Raw genomic sequence first — 19,784 nt, 5'->3', positions numbered from 1 at the left:
AGGACGCCTGCAGTCGCCTCGAGTTCCAAGGGGATGCCAGAGAGCATCCATGGCGGCCATGCCTCACCGGATCCGCACATCAATATCCAAACCTTTGACCTTTCTTCGCAACAGCCTCGTCACCACCAAACCCCGCCATCCCCGATGACCGCTCCGGTAGCGCACGCCGCCCCTCCTCCGCAAAGTCGTCTTGACTCGAGGCCCGAAACCATGCAGCCGCAGGCCAAAATAGACAAGCAGAGCTGGGAATATGTCGTCAAGAGCGGTCTCGCCGGCGGAGTAGCAAGTTGCGCTGTAAGCCAACAATCCGGAGCGTCAAAGAAATAATCCCAGCTGACTTGGCACAATGCAGGCAAAAACCGTTGTCGGACCTCTCGACCGCGTCAAAATCCTCCTGCAGGCGTCGAATCCACAATTTGTAAAATACAGCGGCTCCTGGTTGGGGATAGCCCAAGGAATGGGCGCAATCTACAACCAAAACGGCGTGCGCGGACTCTTCAAAGGACATTCAGCGACCCTCCTGCGCATTTTTCCCTACGGTGGAATCAAGTTCCTTGCCTACGAGCAGATTCGCGCCGTCTTCATTCGCGACAAGTCGCAAGAGACGCCCGTTCGCCGTTTCCTCAGCGGCTCCACCGCCGGCATCATATCCGTATTCTTTACATACCCGCTCGAGGTCATCCGAGTGCGCCTGGCCTTTGAGACGCGCCAGGACTCGCGCTCGACATTCTCCACCATTTGCAAAAAGATATACAACGAAAAGGTAGCGCCGAGACCGGTTCCTGGAGGAAGCCCAGCGCCAGTTGCCGCTGCCACTGCCACCGTCCAGGCTGTCACTCCGCGCCATGGGCTGGGGAACTTCTTCCGCGGCTTCACACCCACCATCTGGGGAATGTTTCCATACGCCGGTGCATCCTTTCTGACCCACGACACGGCGTCCGATCTGATGCGGCATCCGCGGCTCGCCCCTTACACGACGCTGCCGAACACAGAGGGCGGGCGTCCGGCGAGCAAGGGTGGTAGGAAGGACCACCTTGACGGCGGGCCGGAGACGCGGCGGAACCCTCAGAAGCCGGCGCAGCTCAGATACTGGGCTGAGCTGGCGACGGGAGGGCTTGCCGGTTTCGTGGGGCAGACATGTTCGTATCCTCTCGAGGTCATCCGCAGGCGCATGCAAGTTGGCGGCGTGGTAGGCGACGGACACAAGCTGGGAATGGCAGAGACGGCACGTACCATATTACTCGAGCGCGGGTGGCGCGGCTTCTTCGTCGGCTTGACCATTGGATACATCAAGGTGATTCCAATGGTCGCTACAAGTTTCTACGTGTACGAGAGGAGCAAGTTCTATCTCGGCATATGAAGGCGGTGAACGTCAACGCCGGGGTGTAGAAACTTTTCAGGGGTGGGAGATGGGCGGGAATGCTGGGGTTTCTTGGTGTTTGAGCGGATTGCCGGGCTGGTTTCTTTTCTCATTCATTGGCATAGCATGGCGTTTAGACGGACACTTGAGCGAAGGAATTGGCCGTTGGATTCGGTCATGGTGTGGGCAGGCAAGGAGGTTGGTTCATATCATTCCGGCTGTCACAAATCAAGAGAAGGAGTCGTAGAAACAACTGTTTGTATCCCAACCTCTCGTCCTCACCAACGATCTCATTGCCCTTGTGTCCATGGTCTGCTACCTCTCATTGTGATAATGGCGTGGTCCACTAAACGGGCGAGGGCAAGGAGGCAGGATACCAGCGTTCAGATGTACCAACTGAACAGACGGCATGGTCTGTCTGCTCTCTTGATTGACTGCCGGCAAAAGCCAAAAAAGAAAAAAGAATTGAAAAAAAAAAATTCGGACCTGACGCGGATCGAACTCTCAACTCATGGTCATGGCGATCACAGGAGACGGATCCAACGGCACCGCCTCCTGCCGGCACGCCACCAAGACGAACCCATGCGACACGCGCCAGCGTCCTTGAAGGTGCAGACTGAAGTTTGGGAAATATAAACATGAGGTGGGCGTAGTGGATGTGGAGGAGGGAAGATGCGAGGTTTGCAGTGGGTGAGTGATGTTGCGGCGATTCTGGGCTCTTAGTTGACGCCCACACATACACATTCTTCTCTTCCACATCTTCTTGGGTGCGGAGAGAAAGGTAGAGGAGATTGAGAAAGATCCGGGGTTTTCTACAACCAACTTGGGAATTGAAGAACTACTGCATTCGCATAGGACGGGAAAAGGGCTGTCGACTACAACAGTCGTTGCGGGGAGTATTCACATCACCAATGGAGAGGACGAGCAATCAAACGACCGTGCCTCGACTTGACTGATTTGAAGCTCATTGAATCTAGGCCTGCGTCTGAAAATGCTGATCCTGTTGAAGAAGTGTATTTCTCGAGTTTTGATAGCCTGGCTTATGCGTGGTGGTCGCGCGAAGGCTTGAAATATAAACAGATTCCCGCGGGAAACTTTATGCTCATGCAAATACATGTATGTACTAGAAGTGAAATGACAACCAGAAAATGCCGAAAGTGCTCGCTCGCTCGCTCTCTGAAATGCAGCCATACCAAGCAAATGCTTCATCTCCTCCCCCCTCCCTCCTGACCGGCAACACCCACTTCCTACACACAAGAGCCCTCGACCGAGCTAGTCGAGTTGGTGACGTACTGAACAAGGTCGCTGTCGCCTCCGCACAGCACGCCCTTCACAAATGCCTTCGCAACGTGGTCGGCGCCCTCGGGGGAGGTGTGCGTGTGGTCATTGGGGAAATAAGCGTCGACGGCGTCCTTACCGAGGCTCTCAAAGATGTTGGCGGTGTACTGGCCATGGTCGACGTAGAAGGCGCCGTCGCCAATGTTCGCGGCCGCCGTCTGCGCATACTCGACGAAGCGTGATCCCGAGTAGGCGAAGTCGCCCTCCTCCCACGGGTTATTGGGCGTCTGCGACGAGACGATGACGGTGGCGCCCTTTTCGACAAACGTCTTGCCGGCGTTGGTGACGTACGTGACGAACGTTTGCACCGTCAGGCCGTCGGGCGTCGTGCAGGTTTCGTCGCCGTCGCCGTAGCAGTCGGTGCGGCCGTTGTCTGTTTCCGACAGCGATCCGCCGTCGTTGTGCCCGAATTCGATGACCACGATGTCGCCCGAGCTCAGCTGGTCGGCAATGTCGTCGAAACGGCCTTCGTCAGTGTAGGAGCGCGCGGAGCGGCCAGCGCGCGCGACATTTTCAACCGTGGCACTCAGAGAGTATTGGAGGTATTCGCCCCAGCCTGGGAAGGGTCAGTCTTGGTAAGGGGTTGGCTTTGGAATGGTGGGAGTCTGGAGGTGGGTGGTGGGTGGTGAAGATGCGTACCCTGAGTTCCCGAACCGCCGCCGCCGGACGCCATGGTCGAGTCACCGGCGAGCCAGACCTTGGGCGTGGCCCGTTTGGCATGCTGGTGTTTTGCCTGCTGCTTGGTTGCGGGCAGCGCGGATGTCGAGGCGGCCAGGGCCAGGACAGATGCTGGGACGCTGTACTTCATGGTTTATCCGGATCGACTTGAATTATAACCGCAGAGGAATTAAGGTAGTAAATGCTGTTATGGTTGAAAGAGCTCGATCACCAGGACGAGAAGGAGAGGCGAATGCAATGCAACACAGAGAAGATGATGGTGTTTTAAGGAACCAAGAGCAAAAGTACTCGGCTTGTACAAACCCGAAACCAAGCATTTATACATGGCTGTAGCAAACAGCATCCTTACCGTTGAGCAGGGACAAGAGCTCGTGGCTGCGATGCTGCGGTGGTCGCATTGCCAGATGCAGCAAGATGCTCCACGCTCGGCGGGCGGCTTTGAAACGAGATCCACCTATGGAAGAGCCAACATGCAGGACAAGCACCTGTTTACCTGGACAAAAGGCGTAGGGAGGCGCTCGGCTGGCCCATGGCTTGCAGCATTCATGCAGGCTACTCCTCTCTCCTTGCTCTTCGTCTACGGCTCGAGGCTAGCAAAACTCATAAATCCGGGAATATAGGGCCGTGAAGACGCGACGGAGGAGATGCGATGCGCCAGAATGGACAGTAGGGAAGGCCTTCCGTAGGCCCGACCACCTTACTGTTCGGGCGATGTCCTCCTCATTCGGACGGCGCTAGCAGAATCGACTGCGAGACGGGATAAATTAAGGAACTTTGGAGACAGCGCCAAGACGTGATTCGTCAATGACCACCCAAGCGACGACAGTGCTCGGTTCTCTTTGAAAGGCTTGAAGCTGAAACGGAAACGGAGTTCTTTTGCGTGATCGTCAACCCCGAGGACGCACCACCTTTAGGCTATTGAAACGGGAGAACAGAGGCCGGAGAGACACACGAGGACGATGAAATTTCGGTTGGCCAAAGTAGTGACTCCCAAGTTCCAGCTCTTAAGTTCATGAGCATCGTTGAAGAAACGGAATACGGAAAGGGACGCAAGGTACGAGGGACCACGGAGTGCCTGAAGCACGCGTCCATCACTCGCAGGTCATGGCAGATACCCGCACATCTGGTGCAACGTCGAATCGAACGGCGAGTGCGAAAGTCGAGGCTCAAGAAGGAGATCTCAACCACGCGTTGCCAAGGATGGTTGACCTGCAGAGGTGCATCGTGGTGACTAAAACAGAGCGGCGTCCGAGGACAAGGAGGAAGAGCCGGTGAGGAGCCGCAAGCGAGTCTCGGCGCGTTAAGCGAGAGGGAGGGCAAAAAAGAAGAGGAGGGGAGGGGAGGTGGAGGAAAAAAGAGCAAAAAGAATACCTGGTTGATTCATCAGTCGATGACGCCTGTCCCAAACCCCCGAGCGAGTAATCCAGCACCGCCATCCAATGGTGAAGCCAAGTCTGCGGAATTGCTTCCCTCGACTGGTTGACTTCATTGCTTAGGCCCGCCTTCGTCACGAGTTACCTGCGCGAGTTGGTCGGGCACCACCGGACTCGAACTGGGCCCGCCCGAGGGTATTTAGAAGGGAAAGATGCCATTGTTTCAATGCACCTTTCAGGACTTGTGACCATTACAGCCAGAAGCCAAGAAAACTTACTGGCATTATATCTCCCATGCCTACAGCTGAGCGCTTCCACCACCATGCGCACACTGCTCTCACCAAAAGCTCGACCCCCCGACATGCTTGCAAATCACATGATCTGCATGTTTGCGTCTGTCTCCATCGTCGAAACTATTGTACAATCCGTGTATCATGAGAATAAACAATAGCCCATGCGCCTTCCACAACCCATGCACAAGCCTCCGCTCTTTCGACCGATCCTTCGACCCTCCAGGAAGGTGAGCCCGAAAGGAAATACGCCGCTGCCAGTTGCAATGACCACAATCGCATCCGCATGCCACCAAGACCATCGCCAGTGTCCAAAGTTGGTCGCTGCCGTTTGCCACTAAGAATAATGCGGGGGGTGTCTCTTTCTACCCTATAACCTAAAAGTCGATAAAGTCCGGATATCAAGCAGAGGAAAGACGTTTCTCGTATGCACAGCTGGATTTGATCCAATTCTATAGGAAATACTCGCCACGAGTGCCTCGTCCAGCCGGCACCGCCCGCCGGTTGTCCGGGACAGCGCTGAAGATGGTAAACCTGGGATTCAGGTCTTCGGCGAGGCTCATGATTGAGGCTACGTTGCCGCACCGGTAGCAGTAGTTGGGTGCGGACCACACCGTCACGACATCTTTGTCTTTGAAATGGTACTGTCTCTCAATTAGCTCTGCCCACGTCATCCTGTCTTGCCATTCTCACCTTGTAGCCTTCGTTGACCAGTTGATGCGCCCTTGCAATCAACTGGAGGCCGTTTACGTGATTGAACTGCAGCAAGCCGTCAGCAGACCCCTTTGTAATACGTCCTCAACAAATCTTACCTCTGATGACACTTTGTCACCAAACAGCCATCCGGCGCCTCTTGGCGAAACTGCCCAGGTGTCGACGTCTTCTGGATCGCTCCAGACAAGGTCACAGAATGCGCCTTCGTGAGGAATCTCCTGTGCACGTGCCACTACCCGGATCTGATCCAACGTCCTGATTTCTGGACTCAACCCTCCGTGCACGCACAACACCTTGCCGTCAACAATGGCAGCAAGCGCAAGAAAGTCAAAGACTTGGCAACATGCTTTCCACACTGACGCATTGCCGTACTTGGTTTGACACTCCTCGTAGAATCCGTACACTTGGGTAATTTGCCGTGATTCGTGATTGCCGCGGACGAGAGTGACCCTGTCGGGATACCTGCCGGTGGTGTTAGATCAAGAAGTGGTTGCCTTATCCCAATAACCCCGGCGACTTACTTGGCCTTCAGGCACATGAGCAAGGTGAAGGTCTCCAAGCTGAAGTAACCTCGGTCCACAAAGTCTCCAAGGAAGATGTAGTTTTGCAAACCATTACCACCAGAGCTCGAGATATTCCGATTGACACTGCCGCTACCCGCATCCGATGACGCATCGCCGAAGCTTCCCCTGTGGCTGGTGCTTCTACTTCGACCTCGGTGCTCCTCTTCATCGTCCTCAGCCGCGTCTTCCTCGATGTCTTCGTTCGGGCTTGATGGACCAGTGTAGTTGGCGTCTCTTTGAAATCTCCTCTTCATCTTCCGCTTCGCTTTGGGGTCCGTAATGGTGCTCGGCGGTTCAATATCAGCCGCGCTTATCGTCTTTGTCGGCACAGTTGGCGCCGCAGTCGCCGTGTCGTTGGGCATGCCGCCCGCAACGCGAAAGAGCTCCAGCAAGTCGTAGAACTGGCCATGTATATCGCCGCAGACGGTGACGGGTGTCCGGACGGGCTGGATGTTGGATTCTGTGGGGAAGCGAGCACTGGTTAGCGCACGGTCCGCGGAACCTGTGCTGCGCGTGAGTCGCATTGGGAAGATCACTGACCTTCCATCAAACACTCTTTGACAATCTCGCAGAGGCGCTTCATGTCGGCTTCCGGCAGGTGCTTGCATTGCTTTGCGGCCTCCAACCACTCGTCGGGTCCAGCGCCGGGGCTGAGCCGGGCGGGACCAGGCTGTGGGACATCGCTTTCTTTGGTCATGGTGGGCGTTTGTGTCGAGGTTCTAGGGTAGGGTCGTGATGTATGGATATTTGCGTAGGCGGACCGCGGTTGCCCAGACGCTTAGAAATGACTATCTGTCGTGTGACTGGGGCGGCGGGGAATCATGCGAATATCGAGACGGCAGCGTGGCGATTTGCAGGAATCATGCGTAGAAGGCAGCGGTCGGCATGGCGGCGCGCGAAAGTGGACGATGAGGTTGTGCTGGGCGATCGGAGGGAGTGTTGTTGGTAGCACGTCTGGGCCCTGAAAGCGAGCGAGCAGCAGTGGGTGCCATCGGACCGCCGCCGCCGCCGGGGAACCTCGCCCGCAGGCGTCATAACTCACACCCAACCCGATCCTGGCTCCTCTACAACTCACACAATTTCCAACCCACCATGGCACCGCCCGCAGCGCCTGCTGCTGCTGCTACTAATGGTGTCCTTCCTGTCCCTGTCGCCGTCTTGCAAAAGAACAATAACAACAACAACAAGTCCGACAGTCCTGCCCGCGGCTCCTCCAACAGATCCAATGCCCCGCGCCTTAAGGTCGTCGTGCGCCGTCTAGCTCCCGGATTGACGCAAAAGGAGTTCGAGGTAGCTCTCGGGGAAGAATGGAAGCTTGGTGGTGGCAAGATCGACTGGTTCTGCTACAAGCCTGGCAAGATTTCGAAAGAGTGCGCAGCTCCAATTTACGCATTTCGTCTTGGGCAAAAACGCTGACGTGCTCCCTACCAGCCTGGCAAAGCCATCCAAACCAGCTCGCGCCTACATCCACCTCACGGACCAGAATAACCTCGCTGTACTAGCGGACAAGGTCCGCAAGACGGCATTTCACGATGCGAAGAACACGACCAAAGATCCTGCTCTGGTCGGCCCGCCTTCCCTCGAGTTTGCACCATACACTCGCATACCAGCAGGTAGACGTCGCAACGATGCCCGCCAGGGCTTCATCGACCAAGATCCCGAATTCAAGGACTTTCTGGAAAGCTTAACGAACCCCGTCACGAAGCCAACGCCCACAGATGTCACCTCTGACGCTCCGGAGACAAAGAAGGAGGAGATCAAGATCACGCCTCTGATTGAGTTTTTGAAAGAGAAAAAGGCAGCCAAGGAGAAGCCTCAGACAAGCAAGACTCAGGGCAAAAAGGCAGAATCCAAGGAAGACAAGGCTGCCACCAAGTCTACAGAAAAGAAGGGCGGTCGCAAGGGTGGCAAGGACGCCGCTGCTCCCGAAAAGTCCGTCAAGCAGAGCAAGACCGAAAAGGGCGCAAAGGAGACCGCGCCAAAAGAGCCTGTCAAGATTCTGAACAAGGAGCCTAAGGCTGCTCCATCTCCCGCCCCAGCTTCCACTACGGACAATACCAAGACCCCGGGCACCCCACCCGCGGAGCGCAAGCGGGAGAGAGGAAATGCCAACTTGGTCAAGCAAATGCTGCAACGGGACTTGGGTATAGGCCCTGCAGCCGGTGGTCGTCGTTCGAAGCGGGAAACCGGCCAGGAGCCGGCTAAGCCTGCTGAGAGGGCCTCGCCGGTGGGATCTGCCACTCCACCTGCAGCGCCCTCTACCCCAGTGTCTGGAAAGAACAGCCCTGATACCCGTTCACCAAATAAGGATGGTCGTCCAACGCGCGCAGAGCGTCGTGCTCAAAAGGCGGCCAAAGGAAGCGCTGAGCCTGCCGCTGCTGACCAAGGCAAAAACGGAAACGCGACTCCTCCAGCTGGCCCCAAGATTCTCAAAAAGCCCGCTGTCTCTACCCAGCAAAAGGAAAAGCCGATTCCGGCTGCTTCGACTCCCGCCGCGAGCCAGGCTCCTGAGAGCAACACTTCGAACAAGACCACACCCACTTCTCCGCAACAGCCCGCTGCGTCTGGACGTCAACAGAATGCTCGCAATACTCCCACTCCACCTGTTCCTGCGCCGACATCCAAGCAAGCGTTCCTCAAACACGCAAATGCCTCTCAGGGAATCACCGAACCCCTGATCCACGCCGCCCTCGGCGCCTTTGGTACTATTGAGCATGTTGAAATCGACAAACGCAAAGGTTTTGCCTACGTCGACTTTGCTGAGCCGAGTGGTCTTCAAAAGGCCGTTGCCGCTAGCCCAGTCAAGATTGCCGAAGGTGCTGTCCAGGTTCTTGAGCGCAAGGAACGGCCACAGCAGAGGGCAGCAGCCAAGGGCGCCCCCGCTGCACCACCGACAGGTCCAGCGCAAAGCAACGGACGTGCTGGTGGTTACAGGGGCGGAAGAGGTGGAAGAGGACGTGGAAATGGTGCCAACGCTTCTGGTGCTGCCTCTGGTTCCAACTCCGCCCCTGCTGCAAAGCCCGCTGCGGCTACGGCGGAGACGCCCTCGTAGAGCTCAAATGAACTGCGGTAGAGCACAAGCTGAACAGACTGACCCGGGATCCGCCAATGTTGACGGACACGAAAGCAAAGGCGACAACTGGTCACTTTCCCCAAACCATTGAGGCAAAGTTCGCCATCGTTGCGCCCTCATGTCCTGCGCATCCAGCGAGGTTTCCACGCAATCGGCTCTACATCCACCCAACACAGCAGTTCGAATTTTCCTATCCCGCAGCCGGCAAAGCACAGGCTCGAAAGCTATTCATCACCGTAGCTCAATACGGCAAAATGAAAGCTTTGGCGCGACCGCACTTAAGCACGGATGGACTCATTCCCCGAAAAGCGCATCGCAACACGGGGTTCTCTGTACGGCTGCTTGCCTACGATATTGAGAGCTTGCGCAGGAATCACCGCTTTCAAATACCTAATGAGCGCATGCGATACGGCATGCAGTGCCGCAGGATTTAAACGCTGGCCCGCTGATCGAGAGTGCTGCAATTCGAGCCGGTGAGGGTAATCAGGACAGCAAATGTATACAACAGGAGATGAAAAGTCGCGGAGTTGAGCTTCGATTGGTTGGCTGTATACACGTTGGCCATGGTACTTAATCACCTGCTTGCCTGCTAGCTGATTGCTCTCTGTGTATTGGCATGGCTGCGTTGGATGCCATGCCAATACAACATTGCAACGGAGCTGCACATGCAGTGGACATCAAGACAATGTATGCTAGGAATGGAAATAGTCATTCAGGGGCAGTTGGTACCCTCTTTAAATGACCACTTCGCCGCCAACATTTCGCGTCTGAATCGCTTCTTTCATGTATATTTTCTTGAACTTGACTGACCACGTCTTGATAAGACTTATGACGCGTTTCTATCTACAATCGAGCTTGCGAATTCATGGATGCGACCTTGGTACCGAATCAGATTGTATTCCTTTCGTCACTCGCTCACTGTGCTTGTGATTTTCCTCATCACACTGTCCACGCCGTCGTACGTTTCTTCAGTCGCCCACCAATTGTTCTCCCAACCCCCACGACCCACCCACCTTGCCCGCTTCCACCCTTCACAGCATGCTTTCAACGGGGTCGAGCGTGGCATACCGGACGCGGGGCGCGGGATAAGACATGCTAGATTTGACCCCAAACTCGAGTCCACGTGGGATGGATGTTACTCACGCCCCCCACACCATCCCTCATCACCCCACTGTTCCATTCTTGATTGAACATGCTTGTCTGATTGCTGTCGGTTGGTTGTCTACTCTTTTGCTTTGGAGGTGAACGCGATCCAAGCAAAGAGCGGATTAAGGGGCGACATGTGGGCGAGCATGGTCGTCTGTCGATCAGATGGGTGATGCAGATGTGGCTGCGAGTGGTTGAGTCACGCCCAGAAGGTGATGTACTATTGTTGAGCTTAGGTTGATGAACTGCCGCTCCGGTCACCGGTGAGTCCTGCCACGCAATGGAGAGCTGAGAATGATGATGCAATTCCTAGTCCGCTGGCTCGCTTGGGATCTCAAAGTTGGATGGTCGAGTTTGCACGGAATATTTTTTGGTATTTGGTCCTACTTTTGGCCAGATCAGAGCAAAACATGACTGCCTCTCCTAGCCCTGGAGGATCATTTGGTCTTGCTCGCCGTGGCTACATGGGATCTCTGGTCAAGATGGGGTGGAACAAAGAAGCCCGAAAATTTGGAAATGAATGTCAGATGCGAATGGCTTGGACACAAGGCCTGAAAAATGAGACCGAATTGAACTGTATGTTTTCCTGTCTCCTTCAGAACATTAGAAACGAAACCACAGCTTTCGAATTATTCGAAGGCATCAGGAGGCATGTTTCCAACAAGCAAATTATTTTGCCGTGAAAGATGACGTAGAAGTGATTTTGCTCACGTTGTTACAAAAATGCTTCCTTCTTGAAGCACAATCACCACACTTTATCAAATGTACCTGCCGTGACTTAGAAAGACAGTGCAAACAGTCTGCGAACTATGTTCAGGGGTCGAGGTGCAATTCTAGATGAACATCCGAATCAAGGGCGCAGTGTATTACTTACCGCTTGTTTGTGTCCAACCTTATTGTCCCCGTCGTCTGGACTCATTGATCGGATGAAAGAACGGCTTTCTGGCATCTGAAGACGGGCATGAAAGTTGTTCTTCTGCGATAGACAACGCGCATCAGAAGACGCGCCTATCCACTGCCAATGACTCTAAGGATGACTGCGCTGGAGCTCCCAGACCTCTATTCTCCATCACATTCACAAGATCTCAGTCAAGGGACTCAGTACACATTTCTCTCAGCATGCGCAGAAAATATCATGCTGAAGCTCCTTCAGTGTCGATTACTCGCGGTTCCAAACTGACGCTTGCATTTTTCAGTCTGCAAGAATCGGGCAGTAGTACTGAAGAAGAGTCCTTCCTCTGGGAGGGGCACTGTTTCGCGATTGATTTTCCATACCGCAAGGCTTCTGCTAAGGCTCGGCTTGAGAAATTGTTCCGATCAGAATATTGGGTTGGCAACAGTGGTTGGGAGATGAAGGGCAGAGATGAGCTGGAGTTTTACTAATGGAGATTTTCACCTAATCTGGAGCCATTGCTCAGGAGGTTTTGAAATGTGACTCGAAATCAATCAACGGACAGGGGTGGCGCGAGTGAGGATACTCATGACGAATCCAGCGTCTGTATTGCTTTGTCTTCCAGAATCATCTCTTTTGATTGCACAGGAGCAAGGGTACTTACTGGGCAGAATGGAGGGAGGAGAATGGTGATATATCGAAATTCGATTTTCATCGGACTCCGAAGATAATGCCTTGACAGGTCTCCCCTGAGTCGACTCATCACCTGCTCCTTTTGCCCGCGATGGTCAGCAAGTTTGGTTTCTGATTTGTTGTAACTCCCATTCAGCAGGTGCGACTTGCAAGCGCCGATCGCAGCTTCCAAAACTGTTCGCTTAGGCAACAACTTCCCTTTGTCAGGGTTTATCGTTCCAAAAACTTGAGTCTGCGCTTGAACTAGCGTCGGATTGCTTGATTTTGAACGCCTCCGATAAAACTTTGGAAAGAATTGGCCCGAAGACCTCAAAACGGAAGCGCGAGAAACTAAAGTTCGCCATCTCAGCGTGAAAACGACAAATGGCGTGAATGTCATGACGGCTTCAAAAAGAGGTGCTTCGGCGATTTGGCCGTTGAAACAAGAACGAGATGACAATGAGACGCCACAGTAGGTCGCAAAAGAAGTGTCAACTCCAAGGCAGGGTACAGGTGCTTGGATGCTCCCTATACACATATCTCGACTTAGTGATTTGAACATTGGCTACGTACCGCGGGTCTTGGGCAACAGACCTTGGAGTCCGCACATGATGTCCAATCGCCAAATGACTGAGTCCGAGAAGTTCCTTGCAGGTAGCATTCTAGCCTCTCACCCTGGAACTCACATTCCTTTCGTAAAAGACTTACGCGGGATTTGAGTCTTTAGTGTCGAGATAAGAGGAGAAGATGTTGGCTAGAAATTGGCCTTCATTTCTGCAGCTGTGATTCAATTCGTCTGCTCATTCACGCAGCATTTTCTGATTCTCTTCAATGACTTCTCTCATTGCGCAGCCAATGTTGCTGTCTCCAAGAGCGCCATATTTCCATATGCCAACCAAAGGCATTGAAAACCTACTGGATAACCGCCTCCTCGATGTAGCGAAAAGATAATGACAATTCTGAGACCTCCTGCCGCAGAGTAAGAACGCGTGGAGATGGGAGAACATGCCGCTGATGCCTTGCACGCAAAGACCTTTCTCAAAAGTAGTGATAGCAAGGAGCATTCAAGCGCCTATGCCTGGTGGGACGACTTCCCACGTTGAATCTTTTCTTTATCAACCCTATGTCTTTGAGGAAGTCGCAACCACAAGTCCAATCCGGTACATCTTCGATCAACCAACCAACCAACGCACCCATCAATCCAGTGCCGCCCTAAGCACACACACAGCACGCAACCACGGCCCGCCCGCCAGCTAGCAGCACACCCATCGAGTCATGGATACTACACCGCTCAAAGGCGACGCTACACCACCATCCATTCAGCGCGCCGCTTGTCAATCATCCGAACTCGCAGCAGCGGCAGCGCAGCGGGAAATTTCTGCATGCTGCATGCTGCAAGCAACGCAGGCATCGCCCGCCCATTTACCTTGCAGGTACGCAGCCGATTTAGGAGGCTGACCATCTCAGCGGAGCCGACGGAGAAAGGAAGGGAGGAAAGGAGTGACGGCTGAAGTGCTGAGCTGGCTGGCTGGCTGGCTGAGGCGGACGGTTGCGCCTGCCTTGTTGATGCTAGGTAGGTAGTCTTGCTTATTGCGAGAAGGAAACATGGGAAACGGCTGCAAACCCATCTACGCACCACGCGTCAAAGTTATCAAGCTGCTCGCGGAAGCAGCGCGTGGGTGGTATATCGTACATTGTACTTTCCCAGACCTTCCTCCCTCTTACTCGACAGTCGACACAGACTCTGGACCGGTAAGCTGGAACAGGAAAGTCGCGAGGAAGAGACGGTCTAGGTCACCGCCTGGTGATTGGTCCAAGAGAGAGGACGAAGACCCGACGACGCGGTACTCTACAAGGACTTTGCATTATGCATGTAGGGCGGTTCGGGCGGCGGGTTGGATGGAACATGATAGGGGATAGGGTGTGTTTGCGAGTAGTAGCTGGTTGAGTCACTGCTCGTGTCTGTTGTTTACGAGCAGAGAGCAGTCCAGAACGCGCGGTTAGAAATGCAGGAGATTCTGATGGTTGAGTCTTGCAATTGAGGCTAAGCGCTGTTTCCGATGAGAGTGACGGTGCCGTGATTCACTGACGCATCTCATCGCGCGCTTTCAAGGAAACTTGCGAGCAAATCATCCCCCCCACGCATGGTTTTGGCTGGGAAATCTGGTCACCGACCCAGCAGACGCAGCAGCTTGCCGGACAAACACCTGCCAGTCAGTAGTTCTGAATAACCGCCAACCATCGTCGTGCCCTCCTTTCCTCGGTCCAAGGTCCACGAGATCAGCAACGTCCCACGGCGCCAACCAGACACGCGCGGCGCGCGACGACGACCCAGACGGTCGGGACATGTAGCTCCCTGTCCGTGTTTGCCGTTTACCGCTCTACCCCGCGGCGCGCGGTAAAAGCCAGACCTGAAGAATTCCGGTCAGTCAACAAGCAACAAGGTCCAGAATTGACTCCTGCGGCCTCTGGACCCGTGTGTCGGGTGGTTGCGGGAGCGGTACTGTTGACAGGGCACATTACGGAAGAAGGATGAGCGGAAGGAGGAGTGACTGGAAAAGATGACTCCGTCAAGTCTGCCGACGAGGGGACGTGAATGGGTGGAGGGATGGACGGATGGGTAAAGTAGGCGGGAAGTGCCCGTGTGGGGGAACAGGTAGGGATTGCGGGGGCGGGGCACCGCTCTCCAGTCGGTCCCTGACAGAAACCATCCACGGCTACGGGGATGTTCTGGAAGGAAGAGAAGGTGGGGGTGTGGAGGGCGAGAGCGGAATCAACGAGACGGCAGAAACAAACAGACGGAAGAAGAAAGTAAACGACCGCAAGCAACTTCGCTTTTGGGAAATCCCGAATCAACGACGACAGCAACAGACACTTTGAGCGGTGGTTTCCGCTCCGGTCGACGATGGTTTCTCGTTGGTTTTGCCGCCCGCTGCGCTGGGCATCTCTATGCCGCCATTGTCGTTCCGATCCCAGCACTTTTTGGTACCTTGGGTATCAGTAGGGCATAAGGCGAGTGGTCGAGAAGGAAATGCCCTAGCCGCCCGGCCGACTGGTTCCTCTTGTTGTCCTGAGCAAGCGGTTGGCGATGGAGCGCCCATTGTTCAAGGTAGAGTATCAACAACAAGCATGCGCGCGGGTAACGCGGCGTGGTGAGAGGCGAAGATGCTTGGTTCCCATCACCCGCCAGGCAACGGGACGCCGTCAGGCGCTCTCTTTCGCCATCCTGGTTCTCGCCAACAACCAACTTTTCCAGGCGACTGTTGATGTTGACGATGGTGGGTTACTTCGCGCATCAACCAAACCTACCCATGCGAACCAACTTGCGAAGTCGGATAAGACGCCCCCCGCGCTGCACTGCGCCCCGCCGTCTCGTCATGCTCCCCAGATGCGAAGGCATCAGCATTCACAGCAATCCGGTAGGTAGGACAACCGCCACTTCGCGCTCGCCGCAAAATCAAGAAAATCCAAACCGAAGCATCCACATCGTTTGCGCCTTGCGCGGCAGTGAGCGGCATGACGACCTGCCCATCTCCAGTACCGCATCGCATCGCCGCACCGCGTGCATCCGATGGTGGTTGCATCGCAAAGACCAACCCGAACCAGTAGAGGAGAGCCGGAGAAAGCTTGCCTTGAGGATGGGTAGGTGACGCCGGAAGTCCACTCCCACCACTGCCACCCACGCCTCGCGTTTTCGTGTCGACGGCAGCTTGTGGAGCGGCGCCGGACGTCTTCACGCCGAAAGTGATCGCCGTCGGGATTAGCTTCGCGATGGCACCCCGCGAGCAGTCGCCGCCCGCTTGGCCGGGTCCGGTCCATCTGCACCGAGGACATGTTGGTGACGAAAGGCGTCTCCACTGTTTGGAAGTCCGGTTTGACTGAGTTGCTGTTGTATTTTCCTTTTCAGATGCGGAGGATGGGCGAGCGAGAGGTGGGTGTGTTGGTTTTGTGTGATGTATCGCCGCGCATCAATATCGTGAATCACACCTACCTACCTTGATTTCAGGCGTATGGTCTCCTGCTCTGCCTTGTGCCCTGCGTACTGTGCCCTGCGTCCGAAGGTGGGTGGGGATATCACGGCATTCTGATAGGCGCGAATAACAACAGAGCGGACCAAAAGCATTCAAGCTGCTTCAGCCACAGAGAGTGACTGGGGAGAAGACAGGATTCTGCTCAAAGCATTTGTAACAATCCTGCAGAGTGCAGTTTGTGCGTGCCACAGCCTACTTTTCGCAGCAACCAGAGTCTCCATTACTGATAGCTGGCTGGTTGGTCAGCCCTACCATTACCCTGATCAGCCTGATCAGCGCCCACCCAGCATCGCACAGGGCGCGCAGAGAGTGTGCGAGCGCGATAGGCAGGTGTGTGAGCTCGATGTACGTACAGTAGTGCGTGCACACAGCGTAAGCACGCGCGCGCGTACACCCACAATACCCACCTGCCTGTAGAAGCGTGGAGTTAGCAGAAAAGTCGGTATCATGGTCTGCCACGGTGGCATACGTCAGATCAGCCAGCCAGCCAGCCCTACGGCCTAACCGATGGTTTCTGCACCAATCAAACCGGCTCGAGCATTCTAAAGACACAGACAGACAGTCAGGCAAGCAGGGCAGGCAGAATCACCGCGCAGCGCAGCGCAGCGTAGTAGCCACGCCGCGAAGATCATCAGCACTGCTTAACCTGGGTGTTGGACCCCAAATTACTCGCGTGGAAGGATAGCGGTGACGTTGATGACGACGATGACGATGATGGCAACGCTGTTCAGCAAAAGGGGCCACGGGTACCAGGATGATGGGCTTGAAAGATGAAGAAATTGTAGATGGCGAGAGGGAGCAACGTCATCGGCCAACGACATGACTCTGAAGGACAGGGAAAGGGGAAAGGCGTCAACGTGGCAATTAAGCTTTTTTGTTTTCCTCTTTTTTCTCGTGGCATGGACAGGACAGGGGTGCATCGTGGACTGGTACCGTAACGAGGGAAAAGTTAGCATAGCAAGCCAGCCCTGCAGCAAGGCCACCATCGGATGACGAGAGGCGAACAATGTGGAAAAGGAAAAGGAAAAAGGACAGAAAAGAAGGGTAACAGTGGAGAGCAATCCGCTGTCCGGGGTGTGGGATACGGGGAGTAGGACGCCTGAACCCCAGAGACCCCAGACAGCGCTCTGACTCTGACTCTGGAGAAGAAGATCTCGACGGCTCTCCACCGGGCGATCGCTCCGATGTGCGGCCTTCTGCTCCTCCACCACCACCACGTGGAATGCTGAGGTTATTTGGTGGGGATTATTGATGATGATGGCAGCACACTTTACCAAACAACGGAACAAGATGCGATGCAAAACGTGACGTATAGTCTGAATCGTTGTTTGAGCCTTGCACTGATGGAAGCTTGTGATGGCGGAAGCCATCTTCTGAGCTGTATATCGTCATCATCCTGCTTTCGTCCAAACATCTGGTGGTAACATCGCGATTTAGTACGCAGCGCATCGCATCCCACTAGGTAGACAGCAGCAGACTGACCCGTCGTCCACCTGCACTGCCAGACGTCATGAGCGCCGCGCGCGTGGAGGCCAAGGGGCGCGGTCCGAAACCCTCGTGTGCTCTCTGTCGTCGTGTCATGGTAGCCGTGACGTCACGCTCAACTATATCGGAAGCCTGCGCTGGTGGATGGGCTTGTTAGCCATTCCTATTCTTGGCCGCCCGGGCCATGCACGACGCACACGGACACACTCTAACGGTCATCGCACCAGGCCAACCAAGAGGCAGAAACGGATGGGTGCAGCCACAGGTCGACCTTGCGCCTCAGCTCGTCTCGAGTCGCGAGAAGACGCGAGACGAGCCGGGGCCGAGGCACGAGCAGCATCTTGGGCAGGGCGTGCTGTGCGGCCAGCAAGCGGTGCCTGCTACTGCCTGCTCGCCTCACCACCACCGCACACCATCACGGCCGCCGCTGCTCCGTCGTCCATTGCTACAACGACCCAAGGCGGCATTGCCGGCGACGGCGCCGGAACCAAGGAAGGATTCCAGAAAGCGAGGGCGGAAAACGTTATGCCGCCACGCCGCGCGCGGCATGTTTGAGACGGCCAGATGCGGTCGGCACTTGAGTTGAGTCCACCGCCCACCGCCGGTCGGTGCTGGTGCCGGTTGACCAGCCGGTGAGCGAGCTTTGCCTTATGTACGTACCAGTCGGAAGGTAACAACGGCAGTGGCGGAGGTCAGCAAGTAGCGATCCGGATCATGGGGTTGAGCACCAGCCGGCGCCGCCGCAGTGACATTCAGCACAGCATCCGCCACCGCGCTTGACCGATGGATGGTCGTCAGACAAGTTGCGGTCGAGCCAGACTCGCGATCGCGATTGGTGGTGGTGCTGAACGTTGCAGCGCATGAGGCGGCAAACGTAGCTGGGGCTGAGGCAGACTGGCGACACTGCCATGCTCAGTTCAGCGCGGTCTGGAAGGTCGAGCGAAGGAAGGTCGAAGCTGGAGAGCAGCGCAGGGCTGACTTCCTTGGTTCTTGGGCGCGATTGGTGGACATTGCAGGGAATGGGTGTGGCTGGTGCTGGATCGTCTGGGGAAACCGACCATCGTGGCGGACCGAGGCAGGGCAGCGTCTTTCCCATTTTAGAAGCCGCGCTCGTATACGGACAAGAGCTCGCCGTTTGTTGAGCTGAAAAGACAGAATAGCAGCGGCGCTTACGTTGGCTGAGGGTCGTATGGTAGGAGATTCGCCAGTTCGGGTCGCAACACAGCGAACGAGATAGGGCTGACACAGAGGGCTTGAGGACTGCTGCTCTCTTGCCTCTGTGCCCCACTCCCTCGAAGCGCCAGTGGCCCGCTCCCGGATCTCAGATCGTGGGGATGGTGGGGGTGAGACGGGAGGAAGAGGGTGCGAACGCGCAGATGGCTGTTGTACGAAAAGTCTTCGGAGAGCGCGCGCGCCAATAGTGACCGGTGAGTTTGAAGGCGTTTGCGATGTCGGACGTAGGGTTGTTTGCTCGCAAGAGTTTGGAGTTGCCTTTGGTTGTGGGAAGGGTGGGGCGTCTCTTCCCCGCATCCCGCTGTCTGGGGCGGTCTGGGCGCCGCGGGGAACAGGTTCCGGTCTCTGAATGGACGACGACTATCGCGCAAAGCTTCCGCCCTTGAACATTCCTGCTTTTCCCGCCACCGCAGCGGGTTACCTCTTTGGGTGTTGTTGGATGGGGGTTGCTCTGTGGGCAAGAGTAAACACCACGTGCAGCGTGTTGATGCTACATTTTTGCCCCCGCGGACAGCAGATGACTCTTCGACCATGGCAGATGACTAGTCGACTCCGGTCTGGTTGCACAACTGTGTCCGGTGAACCCCTCCTGGAACGGACGCTTCTGTTGATTGTTGATGTCCAACAGATGACTCAACCGTGCTTCCTCATGGTTTTTGGCGAAACGGAGCGCGTCGTGGGCGAAGTCTGTACAGTGTTGGCACCGTCTGCAGCGGACCGTCGAAGCTTCCATGGTTGTCGAACGACTGAATCGACCGGAGCGCCAACTACTGCGTGTAACCACATAGTGCAGTGTCAGTCATGACGCCAACCACCAGAGGAGGACATGTGAAAGGAAGGGCATCGTGGGAGCTATACCTTGGCTGGACTGGGCACCACGTGGAAGGCAGGCCGACCTGACCATCAGCCCTATCCGCGACTCGTCCAAACCTAAAT

General features: G+C 55.4%; 4 protein-coding genes across 4 annotated transcripts; 2 read left to right on the top strand and 2 right to left on the bottom strand.

The window, feature by feature from the left end:
- Positions 1 to 144: 144 nt before the first annotated feature.
- Positions 145 to 1,360, top strand: BKA78DRAFT_249438 (mitochondrial carrier domain-containing protein; the record flags this gene model as incomplete). The annotated part of the gene is made up of 2 exons (XM_066884472.1): positions 145 to 294; positions 353 to 1,360. The coding sequence occupies 2 exons, from the start codon at positions 145 to 147 to the stop codon at positions 1,358 to 1,360; spliced, it is 1,158 nt and encodes a 385-aa protein (XP_066745145.1).
- Positions 1,361 to 2,607: 1,247 nt separating this feature from the next.
- On the bottom strand, positions 2,608 to 3,506 carry BKA78DRAFT_294424 (SGNH hydrolase; the record flags this gene model as incomplete). Its single annotated transcript, XM_066886352.1, has 2 exons — positions 2,608 to 3,254; positions 3,338 to 3,506. 2 exons carry the CDS (start codon positions 3,504 to 3,506, stop codon positions 2,608 to 2,610), a joined length of 816 nt encoding a protein of 271 aa, XP_066745144.1.
- A 1,495-nt stretch (positions 3,507 to 5,001) lies between these two features.
- Positions 5,002 to 7,265, bottom strand: BKA78DRAFT_310897 (Metallo-dependent phosphatase-like protein). Its single transcript, XM_066888163.1, has 5 exons — positions 6,857 to 7,265; positions 6,275 to 6,776; positions 5,852 to 6,215; positions 5,733 to 5,798; positions 5,002 to 5,683 (listed from the first exon to the last, which is right to left on the bottom strand). Exons 1-5 carry the CDS (start codon positions 7,011 to 7,013, stop codon positions 5,492 to 5,494), a joined length of 1,281 nt encoding a protein of 426 aa, XP_066745143.1. The 5' UTR covers positions 7,014 to 7,265; the 3' UTR covers positions 5,002 to 5,491.
- A 143-nt stretch (positions 7,266 to 7,408) lies between these two features.
- BKA78DRAFT_249475 (Smg-4/UPF3 family-domain-containing protein) lies at positions 7,409 to 9,368 on the top strand (the record flags this gene model as incomplete). The annotated part of the gene is made up of 2 exons (XM_066884477.1): positions 7,409 to 7,686; positions 7,748 to 9,368. The coding sequence occupies 2 exons, from the start codon at positions 7,409 to 7,411 to the stop codon at positions 9,366 to 9,368; spliced, it is 1,899 nt and encodes a 632-aa protein (XP_066745142.1).
- Between the last annotated feature and the right edge of the window lie 10,416 nt (positions 9,369 to 19,784).

This window comes from Phyllosticta capitalensis, assembly GCF_038381095.1.
Source record: "Phyllosticta capitalensis strain CBS 128856 chromosome Unknown BKA78scaffold_4, whole genome shotgun sequence".
NCBI classification, from domain to species: domain Eukaryota; kingdom Fungi; phylum Ascomycota; class Dothideomycetes; order Botryosphaeriales; family Phyllostictaceae; genus Phyllosticta; species Phyllosticta capitalensis.
Note: the sequence above shows the minus strand (reverse complement) of the source record. Positions and strands in the feature narration are given on the sequence as shown.

What these genes read in the sequence shown, in the direction of transcription:
- BKA78DRAFT_310897 (XM_066888163.1), bottom strand. Translation starts at nt 7,013, where the DNA reads ATGACCAAAGAAAGCGATGTCCCACAGCCTGGTCCCGCCCGGCTCAGC. An exon ending in CTCATGTGCCTGAAGGCCAA is followed by an intron (nt 6,216 to 6,274) that starts GTAAGTCGCCGG and finishes CACCACCGGCAG; the next exon opens with GTATCCCGACAGGGTCACTC. An exon ending in GTGACAAAGTGTCATCAGAG is followed by an intron (nt 5,799 to 5,851) that starts GTAAGATTTGTT and finishes GGCTTGCTGCAG; the next exon opens with TTCAATCACGTAAACGGCCT.